This window comes from Lithobates pipiens, unplaced genomic scaffold (genome assembly GCF_037356315.1).
Source record: "Lithobates pipiens isolate NorthernLeopardFrog02 unplaced genomic scaffold, aLitPip1_a1.2 Scaffold_16, whole genome shotgun sequence".
Lineage (NCBI taxonomy): Eukaryota > Metazoa > Chordata > Amphibia > Anura > Ranidae > Lithobates > Lithobates pipiens.
In genome coordinates, this window is record NW_027507748.1 from 328,832,774 (window position 1) to 328,860,248 (window position 27,475).

General features: G+C 39.5%; 1 protein-coding gene across 1 annotated transcript; it reads left to right on the forward strand.

Moving 5' to 3' along the window:
- On the forward strand, positions 1-27,088 carry MATN1 (matrilin 1). Its single transcript, XM_077481756.1, has 8 exons — positions 1-166; positions 3,231-3,577; positions 14,352-14,574; positions 14,659-14,784; positions 14,921-15,325; positions 22,712-22,864; positions 22,971-23,051; positions 25,652-27,088. Exons 1-8 carry the CDS (start codon positions 82-84, stop codon positions 25,702-25,704), a joined length of 1,473 nt encoding a protein of 490 aa, XP_077337882.1. The 5' UTR covers positions 1-81; the 3' UTR covers positions 25,705-27,088.
- Positions 27,089-27,475: the final 387 nt, after the last annotated feature.

Genomic DNA, 27,475 nt, shown 5'->3' on the forward strand with positions numbered 1-27,475 from the left:
AGGGACGTAAGTAAGATACCTTGAACACAAATTACCCATTCCTTCATCCTCACTTTGCTTTCTGATTCCCCTCTGGACATCATGAAGACCTGTCTACTCTCCGCTCTTCTGCTCTTCAGCTGCTATGCCTATGTTGCAGTGGGAGCACCACCACAGCAGCAAAGGGGTAAGTCCCTATTTCTTTTTGAATGGCCTTAGCACAAACTTGTAGACAATGTATTGTAAAAGACCCAGAATACTATTCTTAAAACCTGAGCACTGTTAATTTAAGTGTGTTAAAGAACTCCTATCAAATACTTTGGAAAGGCGGAAGGGGTATTTCTAACAGTCTAGATAGATAGATAGATCGATAGATAGATAGATAGATAGATAGATAGATAGATAGATAGATAGATAGATAGATAGATAGATAGATAGATAGATAGATAGATAGATAGATAGATAATTTATTATGATTTTTTATCATTTATTATGATTTTAGTTAGATATTTTAGCAAAGTTAGAATTTTTACACAAAGTAAATTGCAACACATTTTATTTTATAGAATTAACAAGAGATAAGCAGCCTTGTAATGGAAGGCAGTTTAATCAGCAATGTGAAAAGCAAAGACTGGCCAAATATTATAAAATGTTCTTGTACAATTTTCCTTTAGATTCAGCAAAACCATATACCTAAACACCTTCAATTTGTATGCAGACAGGTCCTTGCACTACATAGTTGAAGGTAAATCTAAAGGAAATTAAATAAGAAAGTTGTATAATGCATGGCCAGCTTTAGACATAATAAGCAATCAAATTTCAGTTTTCTGAAATCAGATTAGTAAATGCTTTTTGGCCAGTTTCTATTGATTTCTACAGTTTGAACAGTGCAATTTATCATGGTGAATAAAGTATAAGGTGTGTCACGATTAACATGTAATTACAGTACCTGCCCATATATGAAGGTACATAGATTAGGTGTACCTGATGCTCTGGTTTACTTGTTGTTTCTATATTTGCCAATATATGATCAACATAATGCTGTCATTCTGATAAACAAAAACCTTTTGTATGAAAAAATATTTTGTTTATGTTGTCATCCAACCATTATTCTTAAATAAAAAAATAAACCATGTTCTATATCTCTGGCCACATGTCTTCATCATGTGTCTAGCTGTAAAAAATGGGGACATCTATAGACATAGCAGGTTTTCTATGGTTTCAGAAGCCGTGACATACTTTTTATAAATATATAAACAAATCTCTAAACAGCTTTAACATTAGAAAACATCATTTAAGACTGATTTAAAGTAAACCTGTAGTTTGCATATTCACAATAAACAAAACTGCATGACCCAGCAGACACACTAAGGCACTACAGCACACCCTGATTATAACAGCACATCTCCTTAGTCACTTAATTTCGGAAAGCCACTATTTTAAAAGCTCTACACAAATCTCATTCCTCCCCATGTGACAATGCTCATGCCTGTTGCACTGGTGAAACCACTCTCTTGTTGGAGCAGAATGGGGTATGATTATTTCCACCCATAGCCAGACATTTAGGTTTTCCGAAAAGCCCCAGTGACTATATGGCAGTAATGTCTGTTACCTACTAACTATCTACATTGTTATTTTTGCACATGACCACACTACAGCTACAGGTTTACGTTAAAGTTGTTCTTGATGGTATAAGGAGAAAATATCTAAAGTACATATACTGCATGAATCCCCTTTCTATTTCTGTGTACCTAAACTACTGTAAATTTACAAAATAAGATGCGTTTAGCAGCCAATGAAAGCTGAATTCATGGATTACCTCAAATGACAGCTTTTCATACTGTGTTACTAAATTGTCCATGTTATTTTTTTACGCCTGAAATAAAAACATTTTTTTTTTCATTTTACATTTATTTTTATTTTTTTGACATTAGTCTTGTTTGCTTTTGGCCTAGTAGCATTAGACACTTAATATAGGTTAATCTCTATCAAATGAAAACTGTCTGAGTAGTGAAAGAGTAAACATTTTTATAATTATGTAATATGTTTTTATTATTAATCCATATGTTCATAATTATGTTGTGCCTTACTACTATTATTAAAAATGTTGTTGCTTGCTTTTTTTGATTATAGATGTTTCTAACCTTTGAGTTTAGGGCGTTTTTTAATAATGATAATGCAATACACTAAGCTTGTGCTAACAGTTTGATCAATGTGTTTTAATGAGCACACGGAGCTTGGTGTGGTGTATGGTTATGTCAGAATCCTCAAATCCTCAGTGGCTTCTGTCAAATATTCTGCTTGTTTGAACTTTCCATAGATTTAGTGTGGTCATAATTTACATTGATCTTGCATTCTAGTTTAATAGATAAAAAAGTATTGATTTTAATCATTTACATCTGTTGTTTCTGATATCTTTCTTCTCATAACAAATAATACAACAGGCAATTTTATTTGAAGAATACTTCTGTAGAGTATCGACAGTAGTATTATGTGAAACGAGTCAATTAATACTAATTTTAGGTTCCTAGAGAAATAGTATAATTTTCATGTTATTTTTCAATCACTAAGTATACACATGTTTATAGTGCATGAGACCGATAAATACTGTCCAAAATATGAAATCTGTAACTGAAAAAATATACAATATTTTTAGTCATGACATGTTAAGAAATAGTTTCCTAATGTATTTTAATAAAGAGCCACATCAAGTTGTAAGTTGTATGTCAGATTTTTGGAACCCAATACGGAGATCAGGTTTTCAAACAAAAACAGCCTGTTTGGACTATGCTGCCTTTTAGCAATGGCCACCGCCATACAAAACACAGTAAAATAACAAATGAAGCATTGTACTGATTAAATTCCTTCACGGTACAAACATATTGATTTGACCTTTCTTTTAAAAATATTTATCACTGCGAATCTAAAACTGCTACTTCCGTGCTTTAGCCTTTAAAATTTGTATTCTTCAGTGTGATCTTGTCCCAGTTAATGGGAGATCATGATCATCAGTCTTGTATCCTGCAAACCATGACTGAATGTTTTACTGGTAATTTTATGAAAAGTAGCTTTGTTGCTGTGTCCATCTCACAAAGATATGCCTTAACTTGTAGTCACTGTTCATTTAATGATGTGTCTTCTTAATTACTGTAGACAGCAAAAAAATGATGAATGACATGTAAAAGAGTATATGAGTGTCTGTTAAATTGAATAACAATCTCTTGCTTATTCTTGCCTCTCATCCAACAAAGGCTCAAACTGCAGGACTCATCCCACTGACCTGGTATTCATCATAGACAGCTCACGTAGTGTACGGCCTTCTGAATTTGAACAAGTCAAAGACTTCTTATCTCAGGTCATCGAGTCTCTGGATGTCGGTGTGAATGCCACAAGAGTCGGAGTCCTCAATTATGCCAGCTCTGTCAAAAATGAGTTCTCCCTCAAAACCCACAAAACTAAAGCTGCGTTGCTTCAGGCAGTCAAAAAAGTCCAGCCTCTGTCCACCGGTACAATGACAGGCCTTGCCATTCAATATGCCATCAACCAGGCTTTTACTGAAGGTGAAGGGGCACGTCTCAGATCATCAGGTGTCAAGAAGGTGAGCAGTGCATATGTTAATCTACCACAACAATATTAACAAACCCTTTATTCTATCAGAAGACCCAAGTATAATCTCATAAAAAAATCTGATTCCCAGGTTAGGTGAAAATGAATCACACTTGTAATTTTAATTGTCCCTATAGTGTCCGTTACAAGATGGCCAGTACAAAATTACTTGTCTCCATGCAATACAAACAAGTGAAAAAAAAAACAAGGTCTACCTTTTTTGTATGATGTGTGATGGTGGGCACACATTTCTATATTAATATAATTTCAAAAGGATATTTAACATCTGAAATATCACTGTAAAATTAGGATTTTCATCATACATTTTTTTTTAAATAACGGATTAAATTTTTCTTGCATGAATGGAAATCTAATCGTTCATTTCCATATGATCAAAACCTTGAAAGATCATTCTTCACTCCTGGTAAGAGCTCCTAATAAAGAATAAATTAGGAGCTATAAATTTCTTCTCATTCAGCTTAGGAAAAAGAGGAATTTGCAGAAATGATCTCTTTTTATAACAACAAAGCTCAACAAGGAAAGGTAAAGCTTGACAACTATATCTGCAAGTTAGGAGGAAGTGTAAGAATCCGGGATCCACTCGTTAATGTGAGAGCTTAACCTTTTCAGATCCTTGCCATACAAAGTCCAATCTCACACTTTAGAGAATGTTTAGATGAAACCATATACATCACTGTATATACACCACAGGTCACAGTCTCACACTCAGCATCAAAATGGTATGTATAAACAAAATTATTTTTCGTTTTGGATATAGTAGGGAAAGGTAGAAACATCTGCCATGTTATTATTCTTTTCTTTTTGCTGTGTTTGTACTATTGGAGAAATTTCCCTTCACCTCCTGTCACAAAGATGCCACTGAACATTCTAACAAATCTCCCAAGGTGAATTCCCCTCTTAGCAGTTGTCCCTGAAACAGGCCCGCCATAGAAAGATTTACCCTTATCTTTTGTTCTGGGGACAACTCTAACATATTGTATTTCTCCTCACTTTCATTCCTGATGACAATGTTCATCAGTACAAATAGATAAGGGAATCTCCCCAACGAGGGCATAGACAGCATTAAAAAAAAAAATTAACCATTCCCCACTCTATCACTCTAAGCTAAAATAAAAGTTGTTCTTGGAGATACACTTTAACCACTTTCAGACCGGACCAATTTGCTGGTCAAAGACCAGACCACTTTTTGCGATTCGGCACTGCGTCGCTTTAACTGACAATTGCGCGGTCGTGCGACGTGGCTCCCAAACAAAATTAACGTCCTTTTTTTCCCACAAATAGAGCTTTCTTTTGGTGGTATTTGATCACCCCTGCGGTTTTTATTTTTTGCGCTATAAACAAAAATAGAGCGATAATTTTGAAAAAAACGCATTATTTTTTACTTTTTGTAATAATAAATATCCCCCAAAAATATATAAAAAAACATTTTTTTCCCTCAGTTTAGGCCGATACATATTCTTCTACATATTTTTGGTAAAAAAAATTGCAATAAGCGATTATTGATTGGTTTGCGCAAAAGTTATAGCGTTTACAAAATAGGGATAGTTTTATAGCATTTTTATTAATAATTTTTTATTATTTTTTTTTTTACTAGTAATGGCGGCGATCTGCAATTTTTATTGTGACTGCGACATTGTGGGGGACCCATCGGACATTTTTGACACATTTTTGGGACCAAGTGAGTAATCACTGCTATATAAATGCAGTGATTCCTGTGTAAATGACACTGGCAGTGAAAGGGTTAACCAGTGGGTGGCAGTGTAGGGGTTAAGTATTCCTAGGGGTGTGTTACTAACTGTGGGGGGGTTGGGCTTTCATTTAGTGTACACTGATCTCTGCTCCAATCACATGGAGCAGAGATCAGCGTCACTAGTTGCTAGGCAGAATGGAAAAATTTTGTTTATACAGCATTTCCTCCATTCGGCCGCTCCGTGAAACGATCGCGGGGATGCTCACGGCGATCGAGTCCGCGGGTCCCGCGACCGGACTCACGGGGGTCCCGACCAGCGCGGGAGCGCGCCGCCGGCGGCGCGCTCCCGATGGCACGGCGGCAACGAATATTGGACGTACATGTACGCCAATATGCCTGCCCGTGCCATTCTGTCGACGTACATCGTCGTGCGCTGGTCGGGAAGTGGTTAAAATGGTATATATTTATATCCGGTAAATCCCTTTAATTGTGCCTTATTTCATAAATTCATAAATGAACTAATGCATTGGTTTCCACTTTGGAAATGCAAGTGGTATGTATATGTAACAGCCATAAGCATCAGTGGATTTTATGTGTATTCTGAACATATGTATATAGGAGTAAAACATCAAAAAAATTATCTAATTTAATTTCTGAATACAAGGACTTTTATTTTTATTTTTTACAGGGACTACTTATTTACAATATTTGCTTCCCAATACAGTGACATTGTTGAACAACTGAGTTAACATTTGGTCTGTATGGTGCCTCATTATCTGCATTACTAGTTTAAACCTGTACTAACAAAAAATAAGAAGACTGTTACCGGTGACCACTTGTGAAAATTCTAGTTACCTGGCTGTCTTGCTTATTCGATGGTTTCATTAGTCTCTCAGTTTCTGAGCTGGAGCAAATAAAGTCAAACCTCCATATCTGCATACCTATTCTAAATCAGACTAGGAAAATTGTATATACATTGGATTGACATGGCCAGGCAAACAGCTTTTTTCATAATGAAAGATCAGCAATGATAGTCTTGTTTATTCTCTCAGTAAAGGGCTCCTCGAATTTGTCATGAACATTAATACCATGCAAAAATGATAATGCATTGATAGCAAGCTAACACCAATGCCTTTAATGTTACAGATGTCAGCGTGCTACATAATTGTGATATCTACAAACCATTCTCCTGTATCAGTATGGTATTTGAACATATCAAGACTAAGTAGTGTTACGTCCTGTATGCTTCTTTGTTTAATATTTACTGAGCTCTAGAGCATTCAGTTTAAGGAATGTAGCTAAGATAAAGCTTACACAGAAAGCTATGACAGGTATTATCAGTTGGACGTGCAAAGGGATGGGAGTGGGCCCCTTTTCAGGTATAGTGTAACTGGCTTTTGAAACACACAAACCTTTGTCAGAAATAGCTGTGAGTTAGCTATACACAAATTGTAAACTAAATGACATACCTTACTTTTATTTGAGATTCACAAATTAGTAATTAGTAAAAGGAATGGACTTGTCTCTCTGGAGATAAAGTAAAACAAAAGAAAAGTTATAAAAAAAAAAATCTGCGCAAGGTATTTTATTTAATCCTGTGTATGATAACAGGCTGACATTTGGATCTGCACAGAAAAGAAACACAAACTGTTAATGGTTAAAAATAACTATAAAAAATAAAAAAGCCCAGGACAAAAGTCAGGACCCACTGTAAAGACATGAAAATTCTAGGAAATTCTATGCAGAAAAACAAAAAAATAAAAAGAGGAAGTGAACTGCATTTGCCTATCAATAGTATATAAAGACAGTCATAACTTGTAGTTAAAGTCCTAGTTTCATTCCGCTGGCCAGTGACTGATGAAAACAAAAATTGGCTATCAAAGTTGGGACCTGTGAAGAAAGCCCAATAGTTCCCAGTAGACAACAGATGAACTTGTTAGTTTTTTACCAGATCCAGGGCACCATCTTCTGAGTCTCTAGACATACTGTATGCTCTGATTCAGTAAAAGTCAAGCCGAAATCAGACAGGGATGTAAGTTGCTTTGGTCTCTCTCTTTCAATAATGCTGAGACAGTTCATATTTTTCTTCCTTAAAAGTGGGGGTATTTTCTACTACAGTCTGATCACACCAGGCATCCAAATCACACTTCACATTGAGCTATGGGCAGTCTCTCCCATATGTGGTCAGCTATGGCAGAGTTCTGTTCAGCCAGCAGTTCAGTCTCTTTTTTCCTCCTTTTGTCCACTCTCCTTTTCTCTCATCAACTTTTTCTCTCCTTGCGTCAGTTAAAGTGGTTGTAAACCCTAGGACAAAAAAAAAACTGCAAGGCAAAGGCATAAGGAGCTAGTATGCAAAGCTTATCTGAAATCGAAGCCACTGCGGCCGTCCTGGCACACCGCTCCAGCAGCTGACATTGCTCCCGGAGTTATTTCCAGGTATCGCAGGCTCTGTCGCTGTGATTGGCCGGAGCTGCTGGTAATGACACACTCACTAAAATCTTGTATATAGTCCCATATCATCCCCTCCAAGGGCTTGCATACAATTGATGTTAGGCTAACTGGTCTATAATTCCCAGGGATGTATCTTGGCCCTTTTTTAAATATTGGTGCTACATTGGCTTTTCTCCAATCAGCTGGTACCATTCCAGTCAGTAGACTGTAAAAATTAGGAACAATGGTCTGGCGATTACTTGACTGAGTTCCTTAAGGACCCTTGGATGAAAGCCATCTGGTCCCAGTCACTTATTAATGTTACGTTTTTCAAGTCTTTTTCAAATTCTGTCCTCTGTTAGCCATGAGGGTGCTTCCTGTGACGTGTCATGAGGATAAACATTGCAGTTTTGGTTATTGAAATCCCCCAATTCCCTTGTGAAGTCTGAGGAGAAGAATGAATTCAATACTTTTGCCATCTCCCCATCGTTAGTAACCGGATTCCCTTTATCATTCTATATGGGACCAATATAATCTGACCTCCCTATCGTACTATTTATGTACTTTCTTGGGATTTCTTTTCTCCTCCTCTATGTTCCTTTTGTCTTCCATCTTAGCCACCATGATTGCACCCTTACATTTCTTGTTGCATTCTTTGTAAAGTTGGAATGATGTTGATGATGATCCCTCAGCTTTGTATTTTTTAAAAGCCTTCTCTTTTGCTTTTATATGCATTTTTACATTGGCATTAAGCCATCTAGGACTTTTGTTCGCTCTTTTAAATTTATTACCCAATGGGATGCACTGGCTAATGCCCTTATTTAATATGCTCTTAAAGCGAACCCATCTCTCCTCCGTGTTCTTTGTTCCTAAGATTTTATCCCAATTTGTATCTTCTAGCAAGGCTCATAGTTTAGGGAAGTTGGCTCTTTTGAAATTCAGTGTCTTTGTTTCCTAATTCCTATTTCCCTTATGTTTCCTATTAGTGTGATTTATACTGAAACGAATTGACCTGTGATCGCTGTTTCCTAAATTGCCCCATATTTCTACATTGGTGATCAAGTCTGTATTGTTGGTAATCAGTAGGTCTAGTAACGCTTTGCTTCTAGTTGGTGCGTTTACCATCTGACCCATGAAATTGTCCAGCAAGACATTTTGGAACTGGCGAGCCTTAGATGAATGTGTGGTTCCTTCCACCCAATCTATATCTGGATAATTAAAATCTCCAATTATGACACTTCCCATCCTTGCCGCTAATCCAAATTGTGATAGGGGGTCCACCTCCGCCTCCTCCTTCTGGTTAGGGGGCCTATAGCATACTTCCATTATTATTTTCCCATTAATTTCATGCCTTTGCAGTTCTACCCATAAGGATTCCACCTCCTCCCTTGCTCCCTTAGTGATGTTATTGCTCTCATTCACTTGTACATAATTTTTGAAATACAGGCATACCCCTCCCCCTTTTTTATCCTCTCCTATCCCTGCGATATATGGAATACCCTTGATTGGTTGCCAGCCAATCATGAGAGCTGTTGAACCAGGTCTCTGAAATGTCTACAAAATCTAAATCCTTGAACAACAGTAGCTCTAGTTCTCCCATCTTGTCCGCCAGACTCCTGGCATTGGTGAACATGCCACATAGTTTAGACTGGTCACATACTGTCTCCTTATTGGGTGTTCTGAGGTTGCAAATAGAACTAGTTACTATACTTACGTGTTGGTGCTTTAGTCAACCTACCACTAATGTCCCCAATACTACCCTATGGAATATGTTCCATGCTGACTACCTCTACCTCTGGACCCTCCCCCTCATTGCCTAGTTTAAAAGCTCCTCTAACGTTTCGTCCATCTTCACTCCCAGCCGATCTTCACCCCCCTCATTTAGGTGTAGTCCCTCCCTTCTATAGAGCTGGTAACCGACTGAGAAGTCGGCCCAGTTCTCCAGGAACCCAAACCCCCTCCTCACTACACCAGCTCCTTATCCACTTGTTTACTTCCCTAATCTCCCTCTGCCTTTCTGGCATGGCTCGAGGTACTAGTATTATTTCTGAGAATACAGCAGCAACAAAGGAAGAAGTTCCACAACAATTGTCAGCTACAGTCCAGGTTACACATTTATGTAAAACTCTTTTCTCAAAAGTAAAAAAAATGCTGCTGTAGCTGCATAAACAAGCTAAGCTTTATTTTAGGTTAGTCAAATTCATCTGAATTTGCTTGTGCATCAAGTTGGCCACATATGGATCAACGCTGGGCTGATTCCACTTGGGCCGGTCCATATTCAATCCATCTATGATTGTTCCTGTTCATGAGAAGTCAATCTAATGATCGACTTCTCACAAATGGGCTTGTTGGAAGATTTGTATTCGATTAGTCCTACATCCAATTGATTGCAGCGCTTATCAGTGTATTCTGATATCAAAGTTCCTGCTTCCCCATCCACACCTCATATGTGGATGGGGAAATGTGGTCAGTTTTTTTGATCAGTGACTTATGTATGCCCAGCTTAACACTCTCCACAGTTTGACAACACTGCTGTCCAGGGGTGGCTCCATTGCTCCTCCATAAAGTGGAGCCACCCTAAGACAGGAAGTGTGTTACTAGTGAGGCCACAGGTACAAATAAAAGGAAAAGCCTAGATTTTGGGGCCTATTTATAAAGCAGTGAATGTGACATTTACCAATTGATTACTGCAGGTGAATATTCTTGTTGCAGACATTTTAAATAGATTGATTTATCTGCAGATGTTTGTTGAATGTCTACTAATAATTTAACCATGTTTCACCTTTTTCCCAAACACTATGGCCAGGCTCTGATGCCAGTACAGGTTAATGCATTTGTATCCAAAAAAGTATTAAACTGTTAAGTGTAGGGAGATATACAGGTACATTACCTTTACTAAATCCAGTTTTGTATTTGCTTAAGTGCTTAAATATTTTTGTGCATTCACTCCAGCCTGCTTTGTCTTAGCCTCCTGAACATCAGCAATTAGATTGGGAATAAAAGTGCCTAAATAAATTGCATAGTGCCATGATTCTAACCAATGAAGCTTGAAGATCAGACAAGACAGCACCAGACCTTATCAGTTAGTTGCTGTTTTTCTTTTTTTTGGCTATACAGTCACAGTCTTGACCAAGCTGTACTGCTTTAGAGAAAGGTAATCAATCAGGACCTTGTATAGCATTCTTCAGGGGTATATGGGTTACAAATTTGGCTGGACAAAGTGAATATATGTATTTCAAATCTGTATTAAGATGTTTGCCTACACTTGCACTTGTACTTATCAAAAAAGGAGACTGTAAGGCCATTCTAAAGAAAGGTCTTGAGATAATGGGTTTCTGATAGAGAAAATTCACGTTAAAATCATACAATGAAAGCTTTTAGGAGATTAAACTGTACCTATATATTTCACATTTTAATGAATAAAATGAATTTTAAGCAGGTTAGAGACATAGAACATCTAAATATTTACAGCTAAACTGCCATGGCAATTTCTGCAAGTGGTAGCCAGAGCAAGACACATTTTGGCATATGTATGGTTTCTGTGTACTAGATAGTTCTAAAGATCAGAAAGTAAAAAATATAATCTGATCTGATTATTTAAAAAAAAAAAAAAAAAAAATCCTACTTCTACTATCTGCATGCAGGGCTTATAATCTCCATAAATACCACTTGTATCACTAATTTAATGAACTAAACCAATTGCTACTAGCCTGTGCTTAGAAGCAGCTCTTTGGTGGGAATTTGGAGCCTTTTCTTTATATAAAACACTTTTATGAATAAAACTCCACTTCATTCCAAACTACTTCCAGATGCCTTAGGCAGTCAAAATGGCCCAGTCTATGTTTTCCACTACTGGATCTTATTGTCAAAGTACTCACACAGCAAGATGATTTGCACAGCTGGCAATGAACCAGCCAGCTTGCTTGTCAGCTTAAGAACAAACATAAAATCCCAATGATTGAAGAATTTAAAAAGTTTACCAGGACATTTTGATAAATCTCATAGTGCCAAAGGCTTTAGGAAGTTTGAACATACCCCTCTCATCTCTTTGATGCAGATTCAGTTGGCAGTGTAGGTAAAAAACAGTATTTTTCTATTAACAGTCAAATAATTTTCTTAAAGTCTATTAAGGGGCACATAAAAAATAGAAATTCTTAGACATTTGGGTTTTATGCTGCTGCCTACAGGAAGTTTGGACACTGGCAAACAGAGAAAAAAGTTAGTGGCCAGCCACCATGCTTTATTTTTGTGAGGAACTGTACATACGGTCAACAAACACAAGGGTGGAACCTGTGAAAAAGAGCCACGGGAAGCAAACATTTTTTTTTATTTATTGCCCATTGAGGGACACAGGAATATAGAAATGCTTAGACTTTTGGTACATCCAAAAGCAATCTAAGTATAGGGGTGGTTAACAGCTAAGCCATAAGACAGCCATTCAATCTCATATGAGATCATAAAAATAATGAACCATCTAAAAAAATACCCTAATGGTTTAATGGTATAAGGAATTGGAGAAAACCACAAAGGAACCATCTTTACTCAGAGAGGGACTGACAAGCAAAGGGACTAAAAGGGTGCAAGAAGAACCCTGCACCAAAATAGACATGAGTGGGAAGACAACTACTCCATATCGGTGCAGCAAAGTCAGTAAGACGTGCAGATCCATTCGCAAGGACACCTGACAGTGTCACAAGAACCAGACAGGAAACAACTCACTGCAGGCCCTGTTTACCTGATTTAGAACATGGGGCTGTAAGTCTTCTGACCCTCCCCGACCCAGTGAAGCTTCCACAGTCATAATGGGAAGAAACCTGAGTCCTAAGTCCTATGAAAAATACCCGATTAAGAACAGGACAAGGAAAGATATTTGAAGGAACCTCCCCTAGAGGCTGCGAATCAGCCATAGTTGCAAGAGAGGACTTCAAATAATAAAAATCCATGAGGTCCTGTGAATGTGTGCCTTTCCACAGGTAGTGTTCTCAACAGGGTTGAAGTGTGAGGTGTCTGCCGACAATCCAAAGGTACAACAAGCCATTCAGGGTGGTAAAGGTCTTACTAAGTTTACTAAGTTTATGTCAAATTGAATCAAGGTAAAAAAAAATCTACTCATAGCGGGACCCCTTGAGGACAGCGCTAATACAGGAGTTCTCTCATGATTGAGGAAAGGCGCTAATCCATAGACAACAACAGACTTAGAGTTCATGTGAGGGACTATATTATCTGTAGGGACACTTGTACATCTATTCTTAAGTCTAATCTTTAGGATACCAAGAGATAATGAAAAAACTGAAGGTCAACAAGACAAGGAGAGCCAATGTTAAAAGGACAAGCTTCCCCACCAAGAGAATATTAACTGCTAGGGAAGATTCCACTAAACCAAATGCTTCAAAAAAAGGTCACCTAAGTGTCACAAATGAGAATACCAAGAAAAAGCACAAGGACAGACATAAATTCCAGTGTCAAAAAATACAAGTACAAGTACAAGTTTCATGTAACCTTGAATGGCACTGAGATTTTCCTAGAGGAAGGAGTAGTGTTTCCACCAGACTCTAATACAGACAGGTCCCTTAGAGAAAGGGAATATTGAGGAAAAGGGTGATCCAAACATACAGAACTTTTCACAGGAGGAGAGGGAATATTTTTCTGGGTAAAAACTCCCAAGGGTAAGTTCCTACTAAGACGGGTACGTGGCAGGTATCATAGTGCATGGAACCCAGGAGGCCTGGTAAAAAGGGCCACTTATGTGTAGTAGCAACGGGCGCATGGTGCAAGGCAGCTCAAATAGATGGTGTCCCCAAGTAATTAGTCTGTGAGCTAGAGGGCATATTATGGGCATCCAAAGTCCAGGAAGCCTAACACTCAGTGACCCATCTATTTCTGCAAATAGTCCCTTCATTTGTAGAAGTGAGGGTGCACCTTTATGCTAGAACCATACCAAAGGTATTAGCAGATCTCCAGCTTCTGGACCTATGTTCTGAGTGGAAGTAAGAGTCAAAAGATCTACAAGTATGAACTGCAAAGGCAGATAAGAGAGAGGGACAGGGCTTTAAGTGAAAACACCCAGGCATCGTGTCAGGTGGGGGCCCAGAACCCTTCCCCGCTTTTCCACTCAGCATAGAGAAATTCCCTAAAGAGCGGGTGTAGCGAGAAGGGCTTTGCAGCTGTATGAGCTCTAAAATTCCCAAGGCATATCATAGCAGGCCAGGCAAGCAAATGCAGGGGGAGAGGAAATGCATCAATAAGATTTTAAACAACGCTTTGTATGTCTGGGACAATGGCAGAAGACTACAGTGACTGATAAAACATCCTTAGCATGAATGGAACCCTGATTTACATCATAGTCCAGTAGCTGGGAAAAGTTAGGAAGCTCCTAGTGAACATATAAGTCCTTGTGGACATGAGGAAGGCCATGACCCCATCTTGTGGTGCTGAAACGACTTTGCAGATAAATACCCTCTAATGATAGGGGTCCCACATTCCAGATTAGAGGTGTAAGCTCCATCTGGAATCATTCTTAACAGATGGACTATCCTCCATGTGCCTTTGGTAAGATATGTTGCAACTGGGCCCAATGTAAAGCAAAGCCTCAAGCATTCACTTTGATAATTTTCTTATGTTTTAGGTAGCCATTGTGGTAACAGATGGCCGACCTCAAGATGGTGTAAAGGATGTCTCTGCTAGGGCTCGTGAGAGTGGTTTGGAGCTGTTTGCTATTGGAGTAGGACGTGTTGATATGACCACTCTTCGTCAGATTGCCAGTGAGCCCCTGGATGACCATGTAGACTATGTGGAGAGTTACAGTGTAATTGAGAAGCTTAGCAAGAAGTTCAAAGAAGCATTCTGTGGTAGGTTAGCTAGTATTTGCCTTAGCTTGCACATTATGTAGGGTGCTAAAAATGTGTTCACTTAGCTTCTCTATTTTTGCCCAGAAATGGCTGACCTCTGTTCCACTGGAGATCATGACTGTCAGCAGATCTGCGTTAGCACTCCTGGATCTTACACTTGTGCCTGCAGGGATGGATACACATTAAATGAAGATGGCAAGACGTGCAATGGTAAATTTCAGAGTACAACCTATATTTTACTTAGTCTTGATCATGTGCCCAAAGAGTCATTTTCCATTTTGCACTGTAAAGCCTCTACCTTTATCAGAACATAACAATGACAATATATTTTGTCTTTCCTACTTAGCATGTGGTGCATCAGCTATTGATCTTGTGTTTCTAATTGATGGATCCAAGAGTGTGCGCCCAGAAAATTTTGAACTTGTCAAGCAATTTATCAACCAAGTTGTGGAATCCTTGGATGTTGGAGATACCAAGGCACATGTCGGTGTAGTTCAATATTCTAGTTCGGTAAGGCAGGAATTCCCATTGGGCAGATTTAACAGTAAGAAAGATATCAAATCTGCAGTTAAAAAGATGGCTTACATGGAAAAAGGCACCATGACTGGCCAAGCCATCAACTATATGATTGACAACACATTTACCACCTCCAATGGAGGAAGACCTGGTGTATCCAAAGTTGGCATTGTCTTTACTGATGGTCGTTCCCAGGACTACATCAATGATGCTGCTCTGAAAGCAAAGCAACTAGGTAAGAAGCATTTGTATATTTTACAGCAACACCTACGACTTCTGATATCTTTAGCTGCAGTGTTTAGCAGAAAAAAATAAACCAATATACCTTTTTTGCATATGACTTAATAATCAAACATCATTGATTATTCCTGCAGGCTTATACAAGAAAAAATGAATTTAGTAATATAATTTAACCTGAATAGAAACTGATTTTACGAATGAAGATCTCTTATTTACATCCTTTAGGACTGTCTACGTTCAGGGCCACACACCTACATGTATGTCCCATTAGGAATGGAAGCTGTGTCTGTGCAGCTGCTGCTTCCTAATGGACGTGAATCGACTGCCTGCACACAGCACATAAAATCTAGATGTGCTGAAAAAAAATATCCCATTATGGTGAATGAGTCACAACTCCCATGCGAATGAGTCCATAGACTGTCATTATAAGATTGTGATAGTCAGTGAAGTAGCAAGAGTATCAAAATGGTAACTAGCAACATAATTAAACAGTCAAATATCAGCAATGATAAAACCATTATACAACGTTCAGGTACTGCACAGAGAGCAGCAAGCACAGGCAAACAATGACCATAGGTCATCAACAGAAAAATAATTTGTAATAAAAACATCTTTGCCATTCTGAAGCTTCCCTCAAACCACATGCCATATTATTTTATATATACTGTGATTCTGTACTTTCCAAATATGCTGCACAAATCTCCATTCACTGAGTCTGGCTGCACCCATTTTTGCTGTGGGCAGCTAAAGCTACTGCCTGTTTCACTTCCTGGATTTACACAGACACACAGAGGCACATCCCCAGTTCTGAAGCTCTGCAGCTCTCATTGGCCCTCTAATGACTCATTCCCCTCCCGTCCTGGCAAATTCTCATGAGAGTAAGAAAGAGAGAGCTGTGCATGAAGACATAAGCCTAGACTAATGACCAGACAAGGAACAGGAAGTGGGCTGCATAAGGTATTTATTGCAAGAAAAAAAAAGAATTTACTATCCAAAGTTAAAACAACAAGGGCAGAAGATTTAATAGATGGAAAGCTGAAAGAATTACTGAAGGTCCGCTTTAAGTTACCGGTCAGCTACTTACAGTACAGGCACAGTACTGTGCAAGTTTTAGAAGTAAAGTTAATTACACATGCCATGTGATGAGAAACAAATCAGGAATCAAAATCAGTTTCATGTTGGAGGATAAGAAAGTTGGAAGAATAGCAAAGTTAACAGTTAGTGACAGATATTACTGGATTAAGAATAGTATAGATATAAGCACAGAGAATATCTGAAAGCACAACTGGCCCAAAGTTTGTTAGTTCTAATTATATTGGCTGTGGTATGTGCTAAAGTTCTCAGTGTAATACACAGGCATGCTTATGTATCCAAGCAGCTGGGACTGCAGATTGCCTTTTTTAGCCACAGCATATTGGTAGTGTTACTTTTTGGGACAGGCAATGCTGCTGCCATTACTCCCAGTAAAAATGAAGACCATATCTTAGAAGGGATTAGTTTAATTAAAGTGGTAAAAGCAATTTATATTTCTCTGCCACCCCCCCTTCCCTGTGTGAAGGGGAAGAGAGGGTAGAATAGATCCAGCCATTGGCTCCTGCTGCAGTCAATCAAATGCAGCAAGCAGGAAGTAGGGACAGGCTAAGTCCCACTATGTAAGTCTAGAGGCTTTCTATGGGGACCCACAAAGAAATTGAGGATCGGGGGCAATCTGTACAATACCACCGCACAGAGCAGGTGAGTATTACATGTCTGTTTTTTTTTTATTTAAATGTATTTTTTTATTTTATTTTATTAACACTTTAAATATTAATTTAGAGGGTAGATTAGTATTACTGTTAGGGCTAGACTTTAAATGATAAATATCACTTCCGGTTCCCGCGCCACATGTAAACGCAGCGAGAGACAGCGGCTCCGGCGAGGACACTGTGAAACAGAATGGCTCCCTTTCTCAGGCACAGCCCCGGGTCCTCTCTTGCTTCCCTTATGCTCCCCACTCTCTCTCCGCTCTCCCAGAGCAAGGAATAGTTCCTCATTACAGGTGGCTCCACCGCCACACAGCCCGTGGCTCCAGAGGCTCTGTCCCTCTGCTCTCAGCAAGCAAGCCAACGGCGCAGCTGTGTGTAACAGCGTACTTCTAGCCCAGCCAGTTCCTGCTGCCCCTGACCCTCTAGAAGAGCAGTATGGAAGGATGGCACAGGCAGTGACTGCCCTGCTCTCATTAACGACCACAGCAGCCATGGACAGAGCTGTAAATGCTGGTATTGATCAGCTCAGGAGGGAGATTAAAGAGCAGGCAGGCAGGATCTCTGAGGCAGAGAATCGCATCTCTGAGCTAGAAAAAGAGAATCAGACCTCGCAGGCTGCGGCTTATAAAACCTTCCAAACCCAGCAATACATCCTAGAAAAACTGGATGATTTAGAAAATCGCTCTTGCAGAAATAACTTGTGCATCATTGGTCTACCTAAGTCTGTCAACTCGGAATCTCTGGATGACCTCTGCTCCAGGCGCATACCATCATCCCTCTGGCTCGCAAACCCATGCACAGTGGAAAGAGCACAGTGCATAAGAGCCCCATCAAATGAAAGGTGCTCCCCACGCCCCATCATTGCACGCTATCTCTATTATTTGGATAGGGTAGCCATATTGCAATCTTTCCGTAACGCCAAATCATTGCAACTAGAGGGTGAAAAGCTATTGATCTTTGCGGACTACTCTCAAGATGATAAAGATTTCAATTTTTTTTTTTTTTTTTTTAGATTTGGACAGAGTGGAGAAGGGTTGCAACCCCTGACAGGTTGTTATTGCTGTCTGTGTCTCTGTTGTGAACATTCACTCTCTATGCCCCTGTACACACGGTCGGAGATTTCCACAACCAAATCCGTCGGATTTTGCCCGTCGGATTTTGTCCATCGGATCTTGTCCGAAATTGTTGCATGCACACGGTCGAACAAAGTTGGCGAAAAAATCCGATCTTTCAGAACGTGATGACGTCATTTCGTTACGATGGGACTACATTCAGGCTAGTAGCCAATAGCTTTGATGTAGGAATTTGATCTGAGCATGCGTGGCACTTGGTCCGATCAAAATTCTCTACACATGATCATAGTATGTCCGATCGGCCCAGTTGGTCGGGAAATATTTCCCACATGTTGGAAGATTGGGTCCGACGGATATTCCGACGGAATCAGTCCGATGCATACCACACACAGTCGGATTGTCCGATGACACGGTCCGATAGGACACATTCCGACGGATTCTCTGACCGTGTGTACAAGGGCTATGACTGTTCAAAACAGGGAAAGAGGAGAAAACTTCTAATCTTCCACCTGTTTCCGTTACAACTATCTAAGTAGATATCCTCTTACTTTCTGTTGAGTCTACAGGACAGGTCATAATGGGAAGTCTCTCTAATGAAACACAGGTGGCAGCAATTTTAACCCTCCACTACTCTATCTTAATGGAAAAAAATGGTTTCAGATATACTTTACCTTTTCTATTTTAAAAGATTTACAGGTTTTTAAACTGAAAAGGATGAAGGTTGTCAGAATCCTGTGTAATAACATATAAAATAGTGTTGTAGGCAATTATTAAAGGGGTTCTGTACATATTTTCTTTATATGATATAGTCAGAACATATTAAACAGAATTTTTGACTTACCGTAAAAATTCTTTTGGTAGAGTTCATGGAGGGTCACCAAGAATTCTTAGACATCTGGATTGATCTGCCACCTACACGAGAATAGGATATGGCAACAAAAAAAGCTGTTAGCTAGCCAGTATATCCCCTGCCATTGCCAACATGCTTGAGTTTCATACAAAAGCAATAGTAAGAGTGATCATAAGGCAGAAGGGTGGGACCTGTGTCTCCATTTCTGGTATAGGAAACATGACATGGAGGTCTTGTAATAGTTGTGTCTTAGTGTCAGAGGAAGAAGGTTTTCCAGCTTGAGTTTTAGCTTTTTTGCTGGTGCAGCACCCTTCTAGTGTAGGATGCTAGGTAAATTTAGCTTTTGGCTCCTTTTGTACTCAAGGGTGCAGCAATTGTTTGGCCTGGTCTGTTCAGGGTTTCACAGGCTGGGAGATTGCTTTGATTGGTTTGATTGCTTTGCCTGCCTCTGGGAGAATCTTTTACCAGCCTAAATATTCATCAGGTCCCAGCCAATCTTTGGAAAGTGGTGTCCAGAAAGGGTCTGGAATGGAGATAAATAGTCTGAAACACGGGACAGCTCAGTTCCTTTTCCCCAGGAGGGCTCCAGAGCCAGAGGGACTGCTGCTCTCAGGCATCCCTTGGACTGTACAGCAGCTCTAAAGGACTCATCAGTGTCAGAGCTGAGGGCCTCGATGGACTTTGCTAAGAGATGGTTGCAGAACCTCACCACAGGGGATCTGGTCTGAAGAGGTCTCACTGGACCATGTCTAGAGGAAGCTGGGAAGTGGCAGCTGTCCTGGGGACTTGTGAGCAAAGACCCACTCTCAGATCTCTGGTAACCAGATGCCCATATTGCCCAAGGAGAAGATTGTCCTCTAATTAGCAAGCTCTGAGCATCTTGGATTATCATATGCCTTGATCTCCTCTCCAGTTTATGTTCTTTGAGCAATAAATTACCAACAAAAAAAAAGACAACCCCTAGACTGGTTCATTACAGCTTCATTTTGAGTGATGGAATTGTGTGTGGGTGACTGGAAGCCTCTGTTCTGTTAGGGAAGATCCAGCTGTTACCAGCGGCCCTTATGGTGGTAGGGCTACACTAGGTCAAAGATGGTACTCTTTAGTGACATATTTAATAAAGTTGTCTAGAGGAGCACCAAAGAGGCATTCTACATCAAAAAGCATGTGCAGTAAGGATTTGTTGCACTGCTGTTCGGAAGCTCGTCAGTTTAGCCAAAGAGCCCTCCTTATATACACAGAAAGAAGAATTCATTCTGGATATGAGACATATGATATCCAGAAGCCCATCAACACAATAGTGTGGGGCAATAGGCACGAGTTCAAACTGTTGTAAAACTGAAGGAACAGTTAAGATCAATCCAGGTGTTTGGAACCATAATGGCTAATGGCAATAACCTCAATGGCAGGTTGTGGAGCAAAGTCTGCCAGGGAAAAGGGACTTGGAAAGGATTTGCAGACTTTCATTGACTGTGTCTTTAAATACAACAAGAGGAGGAAAGAAATGGGACTTTATTTGAGGCAAGTCACTAAATGCATACCTTATTCAATTCATTTATAAAATGATTTATTAATAACAAATCACATTATAGAGGGTGTCTGAAATACACGACACAGTATAATGTAATACATTTGCCAGAAATTTTCATTTTATAAATTAATTGAATAAGGTATGCATTCAGTGACTTGCCTCATATAAAGTCTCATTTATTTCATCCTTTTGTTGTATACATATCAGGGATGGAGGCTTGTCATTGTTACAGTTAGGTTGTGTTAGGTTGCATCCACTATATGGGTCTTTAAATACTTCAATGTGGTCAACAGGAATGGTCAGGGTTTTCTTCAGACAAGAAATGGCCAGGTCCACTATGGGAAGGGTTCAAACACCTTTTTGGTAGGGTATTGCTCAGCAATACTCTTGTGAGAGGAAATCAGTGTGTCAGGAAAGGACCACCATACAAAACGGTTTGCTTCAGCAAACATACTGGGAAGGTTTTGATGAGCTGTGGGCTCTTAAAGGACAGGATAGAGAACTTGGAAGCAAGATGCTCCAGTACTAGGTAGGTATGCTGTGTGCCAATAAGAACCGAGATGCTATCTCAAGCTTAGGAGATATGTCATCAAACGGAGTCTTGTTAGGCACATAATGGATATGTAGGACTCTTCATTACCCTCAGCTGAATGTGCAGAAACAACTGCAGCTGCAGACATACATATCAAAGCGGAGAGGAGAAAGCATAGAAAAATGCTTGCAGTCCCTGCATTCTGGGTGAGTAATCAAAGCAGTTATTTGTAGCATAGACTTGACAGCTGTGGAATATTCCTCCCTGGATATTGCTGAGGAAGCAGCTATGCCAGACAGAGTTAGGGAAGGCTCCAAAGAACTTCTGAATCAAATCCAAAAGGTGCAAAGCTGTAAACTACCCCTGCTGTTACTGGGTCCTAGGCAGGACCTGCCTGACCTTGCATACATTGTGTCATAGCACTATACGGCAAGCTTCAGCCTCCTAGGGAAATCACAAGAGCACATGCTCAGGCACTTGCAACATCATAAAAACTGTCTCCCAGGCTCCCTATAAAGAAAGGGAAAGGGGGGACAACCCCCTGCAATTACCATACCAATGCTCTAGAGAGTATTCTGAAGCTACAGTGGCAGCAGCATTAAACACCAGTGAAGAACAGTGAGCTATTCACAGTCCAGACAGTCTTCACACTTTTGGTGGGCATATGCCAAAGGAATCTTCAGAAACAGGCTTTCACTGGATGGTGTATCAGAGCCCTAAACTTTAAGAGTACCCAGTAGCTAACTAACATAGGTCACAAAGTGCCTTGAGAGTTCTACTACTAAAACTTAGTGCCTAAGGTCACATTACAAGCCTGGCCTGTATCTACCTCAGGTCTGGGTATGGCAACCAAGGAGTTCTCCTGTCTCTGCAGTGAACAAAGATGTTTAATTTTAGATGGAAAAAGAAAAAAAGTTGTTACTATTGTCAAACAAAAAGGATGACCATTCTCCAAGGACACTAGCATGAGACCGGTACATCATGGGAGTGGGGGTGGGAGGAGTTATACTGTCTGACCAGAAGGTTTTTGAGGTTGTTTTGCTTCTAGTGTCCAATTTTCCTGTAGGTGGCACAAAATCAATATAGTTTACTTTTAGCATTAAGGGTTCAGGTAGGAAATAGTTTACCTAATAGCGCTACTGCCCAAAAACTGAGGCCCAGTTCACACCAGGAGGTGTGACTGAGCATGCCTGTTTTTTTTTTTTCGCATTTTTGTATTTAGGGAGCTTAATAATTTTAATGGGCTGCCCTATACATAAGAAACATGGACAAAAAAAAAGGCGCATGCACTGGTGTGAATGAGCACTGAAGCTAACCTACCAGCCGGACTGCCACTGCCAACTGAATATGATTTGGACCATAGAGATTTGTGTTTCTCTGACCTTTTAAAAAAAATCCATGCTTGCATGTTGCATGTTTAGAGTGGGAGCAATACATGCGGCATATAAATGGTGAGTTGGGGGTACTGATGTACATACACTTAAAGAACTGGTTTACTATCACTATTAAATAATGTTGCATAAGGTGTTGGTGTTGTAATAATTGCTTACAACAAATTTGGTTGTATAGAATGCAGGCCAATTAAATGTATTACGTCTCAGAAGTTGAACAACTATTTAGAACTAACGAGCATCTATAAATGTTGCACAGGTTACAAGATGTATGCTGTCGGTGTGGGCAATGCTGTGGAGGATGAGCTGAGGATGATTGCCTCAGAACCTGTGGGTGAACATTATTTCTACACAGCTGATTTCAAGGCCATGAAGGAAATTGGCAAGAAACTTCAGATGAAGATTTGTGTGGGTATGTGTCAATGAAGTAGGAAAAAATGTATGTTGGCAATAGAAATGCATGATGCATTTGTATTTAGCTGATATGATTGTCTTACCTTTTTCTTTTGCATGCGCAGAAGAGAACCCCTGTGAATGTGAGGCAATTGTGAAGTTCCAGACCAAGGTGGAAGAGCTCATCCAGTCATTAACAAGGAAAAATATCCTTTTTAAACTATAACAAGAACAGACTATACAGTAGTTATGTTTTTTAAAAAAAGACTAAACAGAGCAGAACAGAGAACTGATTGCTCAAAGTTAACAAAAGGGCTTGTTGTGCCCCTTTTGTTTATTAGGAGCAGCATCTACTCCATTTATATGTTTAGAAGTGTGGTGAAAGCATTGTGCTTGCACCATTCTTTGTTGATCAGCCAAGCAGTTGGTGAGATCTGTGCCCGTCAGGGGCGCAGGCCAAGGGGAGGGGGGGGTGATTATGATAAGTCTAGGCTCTCTCACACAGCCGAGCAGAGTGAAGCCGCCTCCCCCTCCTCCGTTATGTCTACACGTGCAGACTGTGCATGTCCCGCGCTGTCACTGATCATCTCAGCTGAGCTACATTATGGGTCTGAAGGAGGGGGTCTGCACTGTAGGGGGTCTGTGTTGTAGGAGGGGGCCCTACACTGTAGGGGGGCTATACTGTAGGAGAGCGGGTCTGCACTGTAGGGAGTCTGCACTGTAGGGGGTCTGTACTGTAGGGGGGTCTGCACTGAAGGGGTGGGTCTGTACTATAGGAGAGTCTGTATTGTAGCAGCAAAAACTAGAGGGAACTCAGTTCCACTGCCTCTGGCTCAGGTTGTCTGCTCCCTGCTCACCACTATCACTTGGTAACACTGAAGTCCAGCTTCTACATTTACAAGTGATAGCTTATCTCCCAGTAGCTCCCACAGGTCAGATCTCCTGCGCAGATCCCACTGAGTGCCGGACAGGAACCAGGGAGATACAGAACACGTGCCCAGGGATCAGTGCAGTCATGGGCAGGAGACGGTGCGTGGTAGGCTGTACCCTCTGTGGTCTCCATTTTTTCCCTGGTGACCAGTTGTTGACGCTCCTACTGCATGATCTCCTTTGCAAGTCAGTGTAGTATAGTATAGTATGCTGGGAGGTACTACAGCCAGATAGATGTTTCAGCTTGATATTGCAACAAAGGTAAAACATATGACAGATGGTGGAGCTTTTTAAGGAGGGGGGAGAAGATGAGGGCAGTGGAGGAAGGGGGTTGTATGCAGAGGGAGGAGCTACTATTTGATGCCATTTGGCAGGTATGTGTGTGTGGCGGGCAAGGTTGAGTTCCTGCACCTATTCTCTGAGAAAAAAAGCCCTGGAAACAACCAACAATAAAAAAAAAAAGGTGTTGGGACCTTTGTCATTGTGCAGTTTAAAAAATGATTTTTTTTTCTCTTTTTATATCTAATAACCATACCTGTGCACAAGTGAGACACGAAGGTAAAAGTTATATGAATGTTAAAATAAATAAACCAAAGAAAATTTGATTTTTTTAAGACCTTATATATATCTGCCGAAAATAGAATCAATCTGTGTTAAGATATATTCTGTGATACACATGCAACTGAATTGTGTTTGTCTATATGTATTAAAAAAAAAAAAATTGAAAAAAAAATATAGAATTAAAAAAAAAAAATTTTTGATTAGGATTGGGCTTTATATCAGGAGGTCAGTCAGCAACGATATTACAGAGACAAAGAAATCCCAGCTCACAATCTCATGTGTCCTCTACTGGAAAAATAAAGCAGGATCCTCACTGATTCCAACTCACTGATTAGTTAAATGAGTGTGGGTTTCCTGTAAATGAGGGTCGGCAGGTGAGCTAGAAACTCAATATCCCGCCACCTTCTAAAGATCTTGATTGTTTCAATATCATAAGATTAAATCTACCTATGCAGTTTGGATAAACCGAGAGGAACTTTAAAAGGAAATGTGTAAAAGGGTTACAAAATTATTATACTTATTATTATTATTATACAGGATTTATTTGGCACCAACAGTTTGCGCAGTGATCAACAAAACGAAGGCAGGCATTACAGGTACATTACAATTTGGTACAAGAGGAATCAGAGGACCCTGCTCCGTAGAGCTTACAATCTAGGGGGGAGGGCCAATTGATACAAAAGGTAATAGCTGTGGGGGATGAGCTGATGGAGAAAGTAAAACAGTGTATTAGTTAGAAGCAGGATAAGCTTCTTTAAATAGAAGGGTTTTCAGGGATTGTCTAAAGATGAATAGATTAGGGGACAATCGGAAAGATTGGGGTAGGAAGTTCCTAAGGATGGGAGAATCTCTGGAGAAATCCTGGAGGCAAGCATGTGAGGTGGTGACAAGGGAGCTAGAGAGCAGGAGGTCTTGGAAGGACCGAAGAGAGCAGCTTGGTTGGTATTTTGAGACTAGGTAAGTGATGTAGCTGGGGGCAGAGTTGTGGATGGCTTTGTAAATTATTGTTAATACTTTGAATTTTATTCGTTGGGTGAGTGGAATACAGTGCAGGGATTGGAAGAATCTTTGTCCTAATCCATGGGCGCTTAACCTGTGGCCCTCCAACTGTTAGGGGAACTACAAGTCCCATGAGGCATTGCAAAGCTGACAGTTAAATGCATGTCTCCCAAAGACAAAGGCATCTGTAGTTCCGCAACAGCTGAAGGGCCACAGATTGAGCATCCATGCCCTAAGTTGTTGCTCTTTCGCCTCTAACCTTGCCAATAATGCTTTATTTTGTACCATTCAGTTGTTTCCTTAACTCCTGCCTCACTTGAAGCTGTATCCAAAAGGCTCACTGCTCTGGAGAATAAAATCACTGTGTGAAAAACCCTTGATCTGTTCTTCCTTTAACATCCAGGATCCATCCCATGGCTCCCAGATCTATAGTTCCGAAGCCAAAAATCAAACCCTCCATCTAGCCTGCTCAAAGAGTGCCTAATTCTCTGAACTGTTACATGGCTGAAACATCGTAGGTTATTGATGAGAGGATATGACCATCTCTGATGCAAAAAATTATATCTCGAATGAAAAGAGCAAACAAGATCCTGTGAAATATGTTGTATGCAAAGTATGCAGAAACAACCTCTGCAGGAATAGATACACATGTATATATACTTATATATATAGTTTACATGACAAAGATGGGTAATCATGTTTTAAGTAAATAGCTCTGAGTGGGTATTTGTATGGATAATGTAATAAAAGAAGAGAACAGCCCAATACAAAATTTCTAGTGCAGAATAAATTTCATTTCTTAGACTCTTTAACTTCATTAACCAGTCCACAGTACAGCAACACTGCACTATAAATTGAAATGTTTTGCTGTTTCATTCTAGGCTCCGCAAAAAGACATACTTGTCTATATATATATATCTGTGTCCATATATATATATTATATATATATTATATATATATATATATATATATATATATATATATATATATATATATATATATATATATATATATATATATAAAAGAAATATTTATATATGTGTATGTCTTTAAATCCATATCAATACGTGTAGAAAATAAGTGATACGTTATTCTGCATTTGTATATATCATTACAGGAATTGTATTATACTAAATATTTCACAGATTGCCGACTTGTGATCCCCAACCAAAAATCTCCAGTAATAATATATGCAATATTGGTTGGAAGATGCATAGCTTTAAATGACCTATATGCCTAATTAAGAAAAAGCTAATCAAAAAAGATGCTAAGTTCTAAATGCAAACCATGCACAGAGAAGTAATCTTCTTGCCTCCAGAATATATATATTGCCACATACTTCATACTGCATTATATTATGAAATACCTTAACACAGCTCTAGTTTTAATAATCTTTTTACTGCATAGGTCTTTAAGCAAGAGCATGGAAGACTGCACATTATTGTGACATCACATTGATGATATAATGTGATGAGTCAATTCGTTGTTCAGTATATTTATGAATATACTGAAACACGCATGCATATGCATGTGTGTGTATTTATAAATATATTTTGTGTTTAAAAGGAATATTTGCTTCTCCTCCCACTCAAAAAGATAATATATAAAATGTATATATAATATAAATATTTCAGTGTTTTGTAAACATCCATTTTCCTACATTTGTGAATCAAACATTCTGCTTGTCAGAATATAATTTAAAGTGTTAAAGTGAGTTCACTGCTAAAATAAAAGTGACATAAAACCAAATAAATTATGTCTGATGTCATATTTTATACAGATATGTCTACTAGGTGCTGAAGGTAGAAAAAGTGGTATTTTTCTGGTATCGTTTACATGACTGCAAGTGCATAACTGTAAAAGTTAAAGTGGTGGTAAAAGAAGAATGTTTTTCTACCATACAAAATTGTTTTTAGTTCTCGCTGCCCAGGGCTGTCAGCTTCCACATCCTATCGGCAGTGTCTACATCACATGGTGGACCATTACCTTGGGGCTAAAACAGAGATGGAGAGCTTTCCAGATGACGATCCACTTACTTACTAGGTCATGAAAATAGACCCCTGGCCAGAACTTTCCCAGTATGCTATTGAGTTTTTGGGCTGCACTGCATCCAGCGTGCTTTCAGAACAGGCATTCAGTG